This window comes from Oncorhynchus mykiss, chromosome 17, assembly GCF_057628025.1.
Source record: "Oncorhynchus mykiss isolate SJ-2025 chromosome 17, ASM5762802v1, whole genome shotgun sequence".
Lineage (NCBI taxonomy): Eukaryota > Metazoa > Chordata > Actinopteri > Salmoniformes > Salmonidae > Oncorhynchus > Oncorhynchus mykiss.
Window position 1 is genome coordinate 16,942,241 of NC_143038.1, and position 15,334 is coordinate 16,957,574.

The window sequence follows — 15,334 nt, forward strand, 5'->3', positions numbered from 1 at the left end:
GAAAAAGCAACAGGAACTTATTTTTTCCGCCGAACATAAATATTTAAAATGCAAAATACTGGACAAGCTGATGTTTCCCATCAAATGTTTTGTATGTACATTATAAGACCTGAACAGACATTCCTTAGGCAACATCTCTCGGCCCACCAGACCCTGCCTGGCTATTTAACTATGCAGCCTCCCCTTTTAAAAATGGATCCATCTCACAAACCTCAACAAGTTTTTTCTTCTTGGTTAAGTTGTTCTTCAGCAGTTTCTCTGGTAAGGGGGCAGCTCTACTGACAGGAGGCCTGCACAGAAGAAATGATAACATGGCGAATTGACATGATTGATATGAGCCATTGCAGAGGCTTTTAGAGTGCCTAATTGCACAGTACTTTGCTGTACATGTCTTACCTGACTTCACTCTCGCCATTATAGACCTACTGTGTCTTTATCATGTGCTGTTCTGTGTTTTTACTGATTTTGAAGTTTGTTTGTGTTTGTAGCACTTTGTGTTTTTGAAAAGTGTTACAAATAAAATGTATTATGATCATTATTGTGATTATTATTATTATTATTATTAGAGCAGAGCAGTATGGAAGGTCCAGAAACAACTAGCCACAGGATGTAGATCTGAAAGGATTTTCAGAGGCATAGATAACTTGAATGGTAGTAGCTCTGCCTTGCCTCCCAATAGGTGGAATTACGACAAATGTTCTCCTAATATTACGGGGCGACCTAACTTTTCTGCGCACAGAATGACAGACCAGATTACAATAAACCAACTTGTCTGCGTTATTTTTCATGACAAGAACATTACTTCATGGGACAGATGTCATATTTTGGTTATCTGGTCAGATAATCTGATTATTTTCCGGCTGCTTCAAATACGTTACCAAAACCTTCTTACAATAGCAGTATACAAACTGACCATGCCATTCTAAAATACGTCATTCATTTTTGTTGGCCATACGGTACCTTTCCTCCACGAGCACTTCTTTCTCTCGCTGGTGAGGCTTGGTGCCAACCATGGCCCGGATGCTGACAGCATAGATCTTGGTGATGTAATCGGTACCCTTCTCTCGTGCAACATCACTGTCATACCCTACAGAGAGAAAAAAATAATGTCTATTCCTTGTGCCTGAACAATACAACCATGTATAAATATAACCACATACGATCATAAACAAGAGACAATAACAACCAAACTGAATTTAGCCAGCTACATTCCAAGCATACCATGTGAGCGCAAGACGTGTGATTGCAAGACATGCAAGCACAAGACCAAGCCAAACTACGGTGATTAAGCAAGACAGCGGGAAGGATCACTGGTATAGGCCAACAATCATCTAACAGCTTGTACACAAAGCTCATCCTTCAAAAACTGGACAATATCTTACAGAACAGTACATATCCCTTTCACCCAAAATGCTGTCATAGCAGCCTCAGCCTGACTAGGGGAAGGAGACTTCTTCAAAACAGGCTCAGGATTAATCGATACAGGGACTCTTCCATTCCAACAGGCTGTGCAATGGGTCATCTAATTGGACTCTTGACTAGTTGATAGAAGTGTACAGTAAATATGTGTTGCACTTTCATATGCATTTTATAGTGTTTTATTCTGTGTTTTTATGTATATGTCTTTTTAAGCACATGACCAAATGAATTCCCCCCCTGGTGGGATAATAAAGTTGATCTAATCCATCCGTTATAATCTCCACCCGGCACAGCCAGAAGAGGATTGGCCACCCCTCATAGCCTGGTTCCTCTCTATGTTTCATCCTAGGTTCCTGACTTTCTAGGAAGTTTTTCCTAGCCACCGTGCTTCTACATCTGCATTGCTTGCTGTTTGGGGTTTTAGGCTGGGTTTCTGTACAGCACTTTGAGATATCAGCTGACGTAAGAAGGGCTTTAAAAATAAATTTGATTTGAATCCAGGGGTCTCCAACAGGTCGATCGCAAGCTACCAATTGGATATCACAAAATTGGGGAGAAAAAGGGGGTAAATAAATAAATAAAAAAATAATAATAATATGTAGAATCAAAGGAAATTTCCTTTAAAACTGCAACGTTTTCTCTCAGCTGAGTGGCAAAATGTGCAGAATAGCAGAAAATTTAACGTCAGCTCCATGGAGACATTTGTATAATTGCAGGAAATTGGCTTAACATTTTATGTTTCTCTACACCACCAAGACGGGAGCCTCTAAATATATTCCAAATAATTCATCTGCACCGACTGCGCCCCCTGCCACACCCCATGCCACACCCACCACCTAAGACCCTTTTTAATCCAGAAAAAAAACGATACCTCCATCCTCCTCCGCATCGTCGTCAGACTCCTCGCTATCCACCGCCTTGCTCTCCTTATGTCCCGACGACTCGCGGGCCCAAATCATGAGCGCAGAGTCAGCGCCCCCCACCGACAGCAGCATGGTGTCATCATTGGACCATCGGACGTTAGTCACATTGGCACTGTGCCCCACATACTTCTTAAACTTGGCAAACTGGCCCTGAAACAAAGGAGTGGTTCATTTCAGTGCAGTCAACTCCTGGGTCGTGTTCATTTGGCACGAAAGTGAAGAAAAATTCTCAACAGAATGAAGCTGGGAGGTACTACGTTGAATTTTGTCCCATAGCAAACGCTTGTTTTTGTTCTCCGTTTCAAAACATTTGCTACAGTGTGCTCTAACAGAACAGAACCCTGCTAATGTAATGGCATTGAGATTGTTGTGAATGTGTGCAATAAAATGGAGCATTGTATTTCTACGTCAGACTTGTATTCACTCACCTTGGAAGGATAACCAAACAGCTTTAGGAAGCCAAAGTCATCCCCAGTGGCCAGCAATTTCCGGTCTTTGGTGAGAGAGGCAGCATTTACAAAACTGAGTGTGGGCCAGACCCCCTCGCAGGTGGGTCCTAACACTGAGGTCCAGGTGGCCCATTCCACCTTTTCAAACTGGAAACATGCAACACAGACAGACAGACACAAACAGGCAAGGGTTTTACATGTACATATAATCTTTCACCTCTGACACATCTGTGCGAAAGACGCTATATCATTTTGATGCATGATTTCCTCAATAGGAGCCCATGATAAAATCAAGGAACATATAATGTGTTTTAACCTCCGCAATATTGATAGTTTGTTTCCTTCCTCTTGGGGCTTCGAAGAATAGTTGTTCTTTGGTACCAGTGTTGACTTGTAGCAATTTCCCTGTATTCAGGATTAAAAACAATAATAGCTCTTAAAAAAAGTATAAATATTACTCTTAGGGCTGAATCATAAGAGAAATGTGCATGTAAGGGAAGAAGGGTGGACAGCAACAAATTAGATTGCAACTAGAATCATCAATGACTAAATTATTAAAGGCCCAATCTGTAATTTGTCTGAATTTGCTGCTATAAACTATACAAGAACATATACAACAGTGTGCGCAATGGGTATTTATGTATACGACCTCCCAAGCCAAATGTATAGGCATTTCTATTCCTTTCACTTACCACGGGTATCCCAGTCAATGTGGGTGATGTAGCTGGAAGCTCCTTTACAGATGCCCACTCTCTTGCTGGTCAGCACATTGTAAATGTCCACAAAAGTGTCATGAGAAGCCACCGCAAGGTATTTTCCAGCATCTGGAGGGCGATATGGCAGAGTGAAAACTGTAGTGTTAACCGACCTTGGTCACATACAACTTTGTTTGCAAAAACAACAGGCCCAAAAATATTTTGTCAATAAATGACCACATCCTGGAATTACCTTGGCAGAACCTGATATCCGAGATGATCTCTTTGCGGTGATGGAAGGTCACCATGTCCTCCAAGGTGTCGGCATTCACCACCAGGAAACTGCCGTCGTTCAGACCCACGGCTAAGGCTTTCCCATCAGGAGAAAAGGCACAGCATCTACCACCTCAAATAAAAAAAAAACATAGCTATGATCCTGATTTCAGCCACAGAAACCGATTTTAAACATGCATGGAGGTGGAAAGAAAAATTGCAGATACTCTCATAATGCTGTATTCTGGGAGGATTATTTTGAGGATACTTGCTTTTATATTTCATTTCGGGGGACAGTGGTTGTCTTTTTAAATGCTGCATGTTGAGTACATTGAAATGTATCATTGTAAAGCCCTATTATTTTAAATGTCATGCATTGCAGATCTTTTGACCTAAACGAAGATCCTTGTGGATTGAAATGTTTTCAATTGAGGTGGTAATTGGGAGGATATTCAGTGTGTGGGCCTTTATGTTCTTTTCAAGTATTCTTCATGAGCCCAGCACCTAAGTTTTTAAAATATTTTATAAAACAATTACTGGTACATCTAATACATATATACAGTAGAAACGTTTGTGGTCATACGCACATTATGACCACAGATGTTTCTATATACAGTGCTTTGCAAAAGTATTCGGCCCCCTTGAACTTTGCGACCTTTTGCCACATTTCAGGCTTCAAACATAAAGATATAAAACTGTATTTTTTTGTGAAGAATCAACAACAAGTGGGACACAATCATGAAGTGGAACGACATTTATTGGATATTTCAAACTTTTTTAACAAATCAAAAACTGAAAAATTGGGCGTGCAAAATTATTCAGCCCCTTTACTTTCAGTGCAGCAAACTCTCTCCAGAAGTTCAGTGAGAATCTCTGAATGATCCAATGTTGACCTAAATGACTAATGATGATAAATACAATCCACCTGTGTGTGATAGTCTCAGAGGTCCGTTAAAAGCGCAGAGAGCATCATGAAGAACAAGGAACACACCAGGCAGGTCTGAGATACTGTTGTGAAGAAGTTTAAAGCCGGATTTGGATACAAAAAGATTTCCCAAGCTTTAAACATCCCAAGGAGCACTGTGCAAGCGATAATATTGAAATGGAAGGAGTATCAGACCACTGCAAATCTACCAAGACCTGGCCGTCCCTCTAAACTTTCAGCTCATACAAGGAGAAGACTGATCAGAGATGCAGCCAAGAGGCCCATGATCACTCTGGATGAACTGCAGAGATCTACAGCTAAGGTGGGAGACTCTGTCCATAGGACAACAATCAGTCGTATATTGCACAAATCTGGCCTTTATGGAAGAGTGGCAAGAAGAAAGCCATTTCTTAAAGATATCCATAAAAAGTGTCGTTTAAAGTTTGCCACAAGCCACCTGGGAGACACACCAAACATGTGGAAGAAGGTGCTCTGGTCAGATGAAACCAAAATTGAACTTTTTGGCAACAATGCAAAACGTTATGTTTGGCGTAAAAGCAACACAGCTGAACACACCATCCCCACTGTCAAACATGGTGGTGGCAGCATCATGGTTTGGGCCTGCTTTTCTTCAGCAGGGACAGGGAAGATGGTTAAAATTGATGGGAAGATGGATGGAGCCAAATACAGGACCATTCTGGGACGGAGATTTGTCTTCCAACAAGACAATGATCCAAAACATAAAGCAAAATCTACAATGGAATGGTTCAAAAATAAACATATCCAGGTGTTAGAATGGCCAAGTCAAAGTCCAGACCTGAATCCAATTGAGAATCTGTGGAAAGAACTGAAAACTGCTGTTCACAAATGCTCTCCATCCAACCTCACTGAGCTCGAGCTGTTTTGCAAGGAGGAATGGGAAAAATGTTCAGTCTCTCGATGTGCAAAACTGATAGAGACATACCCCAAGCGACTTACAGCTGTAATCGCAGCAAAAGGTGGCGCTACAAAGTATTAACTTAAAGGGGCTGAATAATTTTGCACGCCCAATTTTTCAGTTTTTGATTTGTTAAAAAAGTTTGAAATATCCAATAAATGTCGTTCCACTTCATGATTGTGTCCCACTTGTTGTTGATTCTTCACAAAAAAATACAGTTTTATATCTTTATGTTTGAAGCCTGAAATGTGGCAAAAGGTCGCAAAGTTCAAGGGGGCCGAATACTTTCGCAAGGCACTGTATGTATTACAGATGTAATTGTTTTTCAATGAAACCTTTATAAAATATTTAACAAGACAAAATTATAGCAGGTACCTTTTTTAAGTTTGCGGACAGCTACCATGCGATGGTTGGAGGAGAGTTCCCAGATTCTGAGCGTTTTGTCATCACTTACAGTGGCACATATGGGAAGCAGAGGGTGAGCAGCCAAACCCCACACCTCACCCTCCATGTGACCCTAAACACACACACACGTAATAGTCAAACCATTTGTTAGGACTTTTTAAGACAGTGCAAATCTGCGTAAATTCTGATCTTATGTCTAGCTGTTACATCCCACCCCCTCTGCGCACCTGAACCAACAAGGTCATTGGCCCGCTCTTGTCAATTTCCAAAATCTCTCCATTTTTGGTTCCCACAAGGATGTGTCCATGTCCAAGGGTGATGGCGCGGATAGATGGGTTGTCCTCCAGCAGCAATCCTAAGAAAAGAAGCAGGAGGTGAAGCCAAAGAGCAAACATAAATTCCAAAATAGCAGCAAGCAAATGGCAACAATTACCATTATTTGTACTGATGGAAGTTGTTGCTACCTATGGCATTCATTCGTTCATTCATGTTTTGAATACATTTATAATTGATTCATTCATTCACAATCATAGTATTTCTCAATATTGGTACATTACTGCTTGAATTTAGTTTACCTGGGGAATAGTTTTTGTGTTGAGATATTGTACATGACTTACATTTTAAAATATAATAGTCTATAATAGCCTGCTTTTGGATGTGGAGGGAACAAATCGAAGAACAAGACAGCATACCTTTAGATGAAGCAGACAGCGAAGACCTTTTGATGGCGTAGGTCTTCAGGCACCTCTCAAACATGTCATCCCATAGCTCCACCACTCCATCCTTGCCCCCAGTCACGAAACCCTGCGAGAGAATGAGGGGACTCTGTCACCGGGAGGGAATAATCGCCCACAAGCCCAATTCCTTTTTTCTCTCATTTTGTTCAATCACCTCCTTCACTAATTTAGATCCCAGTTGTGTTCTGCTTCAGTTTCCAAGGTAACCATTAAGGAACATGTATTCTATAGTCTACCTGGGTCTACAAGTAAACGACAGGTCAAGATCATGCATAGATGAGTAAAGAAGCGTAGGCAAGTGGTATGCTGATGGAGTACTGAGCTGCCAAGTAAAGATATCCTGTTAATTAATCCAGAGAATTATAGTATTGGGTCTGGTTTCCTAGATACTGATTAAGCCTAGTTCTGGACAAAAAATATAAATTATTTTTCGTCCAGGATTAGGCTTAATCTGTGTCCGGGAAACCGGCCCATAAAGTGAGGCAAAAAGTACTAGTCAAAAGTGTTTACTGCTAGAGGGTGAGGGGACGGTTGGGGACAGTGGGTACCTTGTCAAGAGAGCACATGGAGAACACTGGACCGTCGTGGGCCTTGATGGTCTTCATGAGGGTGGTCTCTCTCCAGATGTATACGTCCCCAGTGGTGGAACCTGAGAAAACCAGGTCCTCTGAGCGCCCGTAGCAGACGGACATCATGGTCTCCAGCTTCCCGAGGTTTCCAAAGATACCCCTTTTGAATGTGAGGCCTCCACCTTGGGTCCAACACATGCAGTCTTTCATACAAAGCTATTTCTTCAAGCGTTCAGAGTCGAAGATTGATTTTGTGTGTTGTTTTTTTAGACAATGGAACAACAACAAAAACAGTACCGTTGCCACACGTCTAATAGTTTGTGTGGTGTTCATTTAGATAATATGTTAGAGGGCAACAAAGCAATTCATGGTTGAACAGTTGCATTGTCAAAACAATATTAACTATCACAATTCTCACATGGACGTTGCAGAATAATGACCTTTTATCATGTAATTTCTTAAATACATTTCTGTTGTGTACAATAAAGTGCCTAAAAAACATGAGCTGGCGCACACCCAGAAAATAGTTAGTGTGGGGGTGCTGACTAACGGCGAATAAACTATAAACTATCAAAATAAAGAAAGTGGCACACTCCATGTATAATCTCCCAGCAATTTAATGGTTATTTACCAGCGTTTCGGCATCACTGTGCCTTCCTCCTGATGAAGTGATGCATTGGTAAATAGCCATTAAATTGCTGGGAGATTATACATGGAGTGTGCCACTTTCTTTATTGTTGATAGTTTATCGTAAAATAAAGTGCCACCAGTTTTCTGTGAACCCCAGGAACAACAACTGTTGCTAAATTAAACGATATTGGGAATGGAAATAATCATGGGGAATACCTGTGTGTTGCCAGAATTTTATATGCTTAATTCCCACGGTGACAAGCTTGTCCATACGGAAGGGGTTGCATTTCACCACAAAAAGCTTATCTTTGTGGCCCCTAAGGAATGAAAAGCAGAACCCACACACATCAGTCTGTTTCCTTCTCCATCAATGTTTGCATTTAGCTCGTGTTTCATTGAATATCTACACTGTTTTTCAATCAATCATCCTTTTTAGTCATATTCATTACATCTTGATTTATGTGTTTTTCTCCATAGGGATACTTGAACATTAAGTTGTGGGTGGAGGTAAATAACCTTGAATGGGAATGTCCTGCTTTACTGAATGCATACTGTACCTTGCTTTTGCCAGTTTCTCGCCTTTCTTCCAGTCCCACAACACGATGGAATGACCTTCGTCAATGCCCACAGAAACAAGACTCTTCCCATCCACTGCGGGCCAAAGGGAAGAGAGCCATTTTGTTATGCCCTCTTTGTTATCCCATCCACTCATGCGTGCACACTGCCGCATTCAGTAAAGGTCAGCAGCTTTCAGATATCCAGAAACATGGACATCATTTAATTTGTGTCGTCAGCTATTGGAGCAATCAAGAAATCCGGTATGCCCTTGTTCCACGTCGTCTTTATCACAGTCGAGTTGCACAGCTTATCAGATCTCGCAATGCCTGTAGAAGTGTTGAACCCTTTACACCTGTGGGAATTGGCTTATATGGATAGGGTAATATTTGAAATGTTTCTTACAGAAGAAATATGAAAAGCATATGCATAACCATGGTAGCAACTGAAAGGGAAAAGTTTGGAAATAATGGGAAAATTATTAGACCAAAAGGTGAGTACACAAGTTCACCTGACACTAGCCTGAATCCAAACTATTTATTTTAATGCCGTATAGAGCTGGTCTTCTTTACTAAACAATCTTTATTAAGAGCTGTCATTTTATTGAGAGGAGCTGCAGTTTTATTATAGTTTTTCTTTTGTTCCCCGTTATGTGAGTGATCCTGTACTGAACTTGGTTGATCGGAAATTGAGACTTGAGCTGTTTTGAATTCAAGATCACTCACATAAGAGGATAAAACAGAAAATAATTCTGATAAAACTGCAGTTCCTCACAATAAAATGACAGCTCTTAATAAAGATTGTTGAAAAAAGACCAGCTCTATACGTCATTAAAACAAATAGTGGAGCTTTGCCAGCCAAGCCACGAAGAACACCGCTGCTGCAATCTCCTCCTTCAATGTTGATTTGTATATGCATTTTACATGTACTACACTATTCGCAGCATTTATTGATTACGAAATCTGAAAATACTCTGGATACATTCGGTAACATTTCCTGCAAACTATCACGGATTACAAAGGGAAACCCAGCCACGAGCTGCCCAGAGACACGAGCCTACCAGACGAGCTAATTGCCTTCTATGCTCGCTTCGAGGCAAGCAACACTGAACCGTGCATGAGACCACCAGCTGTTAAGGATGACTGAGTGATCACGCTCTTCATAGCACATGTGAGTAAGTCCTTTAAACAGGTCAACATTCACAAGGCTGCAGGGCCTTACGGATTATCAGGACGCATACTCAGAGCATGTGCTGACCAACTGGCAAGTGTCTGCACTGACATTTTCAAGCTCTCCCTGACTGAGTCTGTAACGCCTACATGTTTCAAGCAGTCTCTGTGCCCAAGAACGCTAAGGCAACCTGTCTAAATGACTACCGCCCTGTAGCACTGTAGCCATGAAGTGCTTTCAAAGGCTGGTCATGGCTCACATCAACACTTTCATCCCAGAAACCCTAGACCCACTACAACTCGCATACCGCCCCAACAGATCCACAAAAAAATGCAATCTCTATTGCACTCCACACTGCCCTTTCCCACCTGGACAAAAGGAACACCTATGTGAGAATTCTGTTCGTCGACTAGAGTGCAGCATTCAACACCATAGTGCACTCATAGCTCATCACTAAGCTAAGGACCCTAGGACTAAACACCTCCCTCTGCAACTGGATTTTAGACTTCCTGACGGGCCGCCTGCCATGCTGATCCTCAACATGGGGGCCCCTCAGGGGTGCCCCATAGTAAGCATTTCACGGCAAGAGCTACACCTGTTTTATTCGGCATGTGACAAATACTGTACAATTTGATTCCAGGATGTTGGTGCAACATAAGACCAAAAAAATACTAGGGTGAGTGAGAGGACTAAGTGGTGTCTCCAAGTGACCACACACCTCCAAAGTGTTCACAATTCCTAAGCAATTTCAATGCACTTTTATGACTCAAATAAGAAGCACACTTGTAGCGGTTTCGTTCGGAACACAACCCTAAATCCCAGCCATCACAAAATGACTGCTGTTGTTTACACAATTGAAGAAACGGTCCATTATAAGTCGGAATCTGGGTCAGGCGGGCATGATTTGAAAGCTTGTTCTATTGTCAACATGACTAGCTAAGTTAGAAAATACCATCTTAAAGTGTTAGGGTTTCACAAGGCAATTCAGCGAAGCAGATCATCATTTTGGTGCACATAGAAAGGAGTCATGATTGCATTCAGGTGTGTGTGCCACGGCGAATTCTCTTCACAAGAAACAAACAGGCTCATTCTGTTCAGAACAACCCAGCATATAACAACATGACATCTAGTGATCATAAATGTTGACACTGTGTGCAAAAGTTGCCCAATTATCAGGTGGGATGGGGGCAACTCCTTGTCGCGTACAGTGCTCAAGTTCAGAACAGCTGTCAGTCAAACCCCATACAGCGCTGTGAAGTGCAGAGCCAGAGCTCTGATGTCATGTTACGCATGTTACTGTACAGCCCTTACGTTCCAATTTAGGTTCCATTTTCAACCTGTATATGGGTACAAGTGTAAAAGGCTATATAAAGCAATATAAAGAGGACCTGTCATATTGCTGTCTACCTTTAAGTCTACCAAAGATAGAGCAGACAAGTGTGCATTTAGATTCTTGGTTAACAATAAGCTGTCAACCAAAGCCATTACCACTCAAGTGCCTAGCCGATGTTGCATCACTTACTGCGCTGTGCCAAACTTAAGAGCCAAACGTAATCTTTATTAAACATTAGTCAACTGTGAATCTACTGCTTGTCATCTCTGTTTTAACCAGAACCTGGGAGGGAACACATGTAAAGTAAACCGAAGGAAAATACAGTCAAACATACTGTAGCTCTCCCCAACATTGAGCAGAAGAACAGGCCTACCTGTGAACTCCAGTGCACACACCCCTCTTTGGTGATGGCCCTTCAGCAAGGACAAGCACTTCAGTGTCTGGATGTCCCACACATGGATGGCTGGGTCCCTGCCAACCTGAGCATGGGGACAAATTCAACTTTCAACTGCAAAATGCATAGTGGTGCTAAATACAGCACATAGCTAAGTTGCTAAAATAGTAGTGGTAAAAAAGTGGTAAACAAATCAAAATACATTTTACATTTGAGATTCTTGATGACAACTTTGTACACTCTTGGCATTGAGTAGGTGTGTCCAAACTTTTGACTGGAACTGTAAAGACTCACTCTTAAATATGCCAATTTAAGAAGACATGATTAAAAAAAACGGTTACACTAACTTCTGTTGCCCCGATAAGTGTAATAGTTACACAGGAACTCCTATGTAGCTATGACTAGGTTACCTAGGGTGACAGGTAGCCTAGTGGTTAGAGCGGTGGGCCAGTAACCGAAAGGTTGCTGGATCAAATCCCTGAGCTGATAAGGTAACCCTGAACAGGCAGGCAGGCAGTTAACCCACTGCTCCCTGGTAGGCTGTCATTATAAATAATAATTTGTTCTTAACTGTCTTGCCTAGTTACATATGCAATTACATGGTGATGGATTGCAGCAGTATATTCTATTACTCAAGCGTGAGAGAGACAGAAAAAAGTAGAGTAAATAAACAGAAATGAATATATGGTTGTGGATCTACCTGTCCGGTGGCAACGAAGTCCTTCAGCGGATGGACGGTGAGGCTGAGGATGTCGTCGTCATGACCCAGGTAGAAACGCTGTGCGTGCTGCTGACGGTTATAGACCACAGCCACGGCTGCTACGTGATACACCACCTCTCCTGCCTGGGTGTAGAATAGGTTGTTTCTGCAGTCACATCCTCTGTACCTGTGCAATGAGGAATTGACAGGAAAAATCTATAGTTACATAATTTTATACACTTTGGTGATTTCTGGTAAATTAAACGTAGCGTGGCCTCGACCTGTCCTGATAGTCAAAACAAGGCTATTGGATACTTTATGGTACTTCGAAGCAAAACATACCCTGGCGGAAATACTTTAAGCACGTGTAGAATTTAATAAATACCTGCCGCATGGCAAAATCACTTTTGGAATAAACACTGCAAGTATATGAAGTGGCCTGACAGTACATACATATACAGTCACCCTTGAGGTGCCTTACCCGTGAACAAACTGCAAACGCAGCCCCTCGTCTGGTGCTTTCTGTCGTTTCAGTGAGCCCACTAGCTTCTTCCTCAGCTGTGGGAGGTCTTCTTTGTAAACCTTGGAGACAGTTTAAGATAAGATCATATGTTATTATGTTACCCCTTCAAATTAATGGATTTGGCTATTTCTGCACACTTGTTGCTTACAGGTGTATGAAATCGAGCACACATCCATGCAATCTCCACAGACAAACATTGGCAGTAAAATGGCCTTACGGAAGAGCTCAGTAACTTTCACCGTGGCACTGTCATAGGATGCCGCCTTTCCAACAGGTCAGTTTGTCAAATTTCTGCCCTGCTAGAGCTGCCCCGGTCAGCTATAAGTATTGTTATTGTGAAGTGAAAAGATCTATGAGCAACAACAACTCAGCCACAAAGTGGTAGGCCACACAAGCTTACAAAACAGGACCGCCGAGTGCGTAGCATGAGAAATCGTTCGTTTGCAACACTTACTACCGAGTTCCAACCTGCTTCTGGAAGCAACGTTACCGCAATAATTGGGAACTCATGAAATGGGTTTCTGTGGCCAAGCAGTCGAACACAAGCCTAAGATCACTATGTGCAATGCCAAGCGTCTGCTAGGGTGGTGTAAAGCTCACCGCCATTGGGCTCTGGAGCAGTAGAAACGCATTCGCTGTAGTGATTAATCTCATTTCACCATCTGGCAGTCCGACAGACTAATCTGGGTTTGGCGGATGCCAGAAGAACGCTACCTGCCTGAATGTATAGTGCCAACTGTAAAGTTTGGTGGAGGGGGAATAATGGTCTGGGGCCTTTTTTCATGGTTTGGGCTATGCCCCTTAGTTCCAATTAAGGAAAATCTTAACGCTACAGCATACAATGATATTCTAGACGATTCTGTGCTTCCAACTTAGCAACCGTTTGGGAAGGCCCTTTCCTGTTTAAGCAGGACAATGCCCCCGTGAACAATGTGAGATGTCCATACAGAAATGGTTAATTGAGATCAGTGTGGAAGAACTTGACAGGCCTGCATAGAGCCCTGACCTCAACCCCATTTAACACTTTTGGAATGAATTGAAATGCCGACTGCGAGCCAGGCTTAATCGTCCAACATCAGTGCCAGATCTCACTAATGCTCTTGTGGCTGAATGGAAGCAAGTCCTCACAGCAATGTCCCAACATCTAGTGGAAAACCTTCCCAGAAGAGTGGAGGCTGTTATAGCAACAAAGGGGGACCAACTCCATATTAATGCTAATGAGTTTGGAATGAGATGTTCGACGAGCAGGTGTCCACATACTTTTGGTCATGTACTGTATAATACTTTGCAAGACAGTGAGCAATCCCAGTAGCAATTGTGCATTGGCTTATTCCACAAAATATTTTACTCTACCTGTCGTTCATAGCTGATCTGGGCCTCCAGTTCAATGTCTGAGTCAAGCTCCGGAACATCAGACACGTCCGAGTCGGATTCTCCACTGTTTGAATCAGCGTATCCCTCTGGAGATGCAAACACAAACAGAGAATAGATGACCTCTGACCTTTATGGAGACCATTCAATAGATATAGATAAATAAATAGATAGATCAAACCAACAAGTCATCACCCAGACTTGACATTTACACTTACATTCGTTCATACCATTCACACAGAAGATAAACAGACAGAAGACTATGACAGCACATTAACCAGGTGACCAGGTGATAAATGAATGACTCAAATGTAAATGTAGGTTTAGGGCCTTGGGGTTCATTCGTAATCCAGCAATTGTCACCTTGAAGGAGGGGTTCCAGAACACCGTTCATCACCCCCTCTGGAAGAAACTTCCACTGGAACAAGGCGTGGTCCGCCCCTCCAGTGCTCAACACCCACTGGAGATCATGGGACCAGCGCACGTTTGTCACATGGGCAGAATGGCCGATGTACTTCTTGAATTTAGCCGCTGTTTCACAAAGACCACAAAATAATGCATTTAAGGAAACCGAGTGGGAGATAACATATATTAAAACATACAGTATATTAGAAGCTGAGCTGGGACATTTTCTTATAAGATATGTCTTGATATGATGGCCATAACATTGCCTGGTAAAGGTAGTGTTACGGCTATCAATAAAGTATATTTTTTCTGATGACTGAATTCCATCATTGTCGATTATCATGGTGACCTATGCAGGGGAAAAAACTGTAACACTTTATTATCTATAGTCCATCTGTAGATTCTCGACAGACTACCTTCAGACTAGCAGTAACATTTCAACTATCTACTAACCCAACCCTTATCCTAACCCTAAACTTAACCCTTACCCTAACCCTTATTCTAAACCTAACCCTAACCTTAGCAAGCAGTTGCTTATCAACAGATAGTTTGTTGATAGATGCTCTACAGATGTTGATCCTATCACCAAACAAAGTGTGACCAAAGAAACAAAGAATATCTATCTACCGTATATTTGCTACAGGCACTGAATGCATGAGAGAAAGGCTTGTAAGAAAACACGTATAGCCAGACCTTTCTTAAGACACGGGAACCTGAAAAGCTTGACGAGGCCAAAGTCATCCCCAGTCACCAGCACGGCACTGCTGTAGTTGGCGTCCACGGAATTTATGTCTGTGACGTTGGCATACTTGGGCCAAATCCCGTTGACCTCGGGCCCGATGATGCCTGTCCAGGTCATCCAATGGATTCCCTTGGTCTCCTCTTTGTTAAGGAGCTTCCCCGCTATGGAGATGAGGGAGA

General features: G+C 42.2%; 1 protein-coding gene across 3 annotated transcripts in view; it reads right to left on the reverse strand.

Moving 5' to 3' along the window:
* The window catches only part of eml6 (EMAP like 6), a 56,285-nt gene that overhangs the window by 24,650 nt on the left and 16,301 nt on the right, over nt 1–15,334 (reverse strand). For all 3 annotated transcript variants that reach the window (XM_090204941.1, XM_021568312.3, XM_090204940.1), the window contains exons 10-28: nt 15,107–15,316; nt 14,372–14,539; nt 13,991–14,097; nt 12,596–12,696; nt 12,115–12,301; nt 11,394–11,499; nt 8,520–8,613; nt 8,179–8,279; nt 7,312–7,514; nt 6,719–6,830; nt 6,254–6,381; nt 5,997–6,138; nt 3,740–3,892; nt 3,484–3,615; nt 3,108–3,196; nt 2,771–2,938; nt 2,291–2,492; nt 961–1,087; nt 212–290 (exon numbers count right to left, since the gene is read on the reverse strand). In XM_090204941.1, coding sequence (XP_090061067.1) covers nt 212–290; nt 961–1,087; nt 2,291–2,492; nt 2,771–2,938; nt 3,108–3,196; nt 3,484–3,615; nt 3,740–3,892; nt 5,997–6,138; nt 6,254–6,381; nt 6,719–6,830; nt 7,312–7,514; nt 8,179–8,279; nt 8,520–8,613; nt 11,394–11,499; nt 12,115–12,301; nt 12,596–12,696; nt 13,991–14,097; nt 14,372–14,539; nt 15,107–15,316 — 2,609 coding nt within the window. The remainder of the gene's footprint in view (nt 1–211; nt 291–960; nt 1,088–2,290; nt 2,493–2,770; nt 2,939–3,107; nt 3,197–3,483; nt 3,616–3,739; nt 3,893–5,996; nt 6,139–6,253; nt 6,382–6,718; nt 6,831–7,311; nt 7,515–8,178; nt 8,280–8,519; nt 8,614–11,393; nt 11,500–12,114; nt 12,302–12,595; nt 12,697–13,990; nt 14,098–14,371; nt 14,540–15,106; nt 15,317–15,334) is intronic.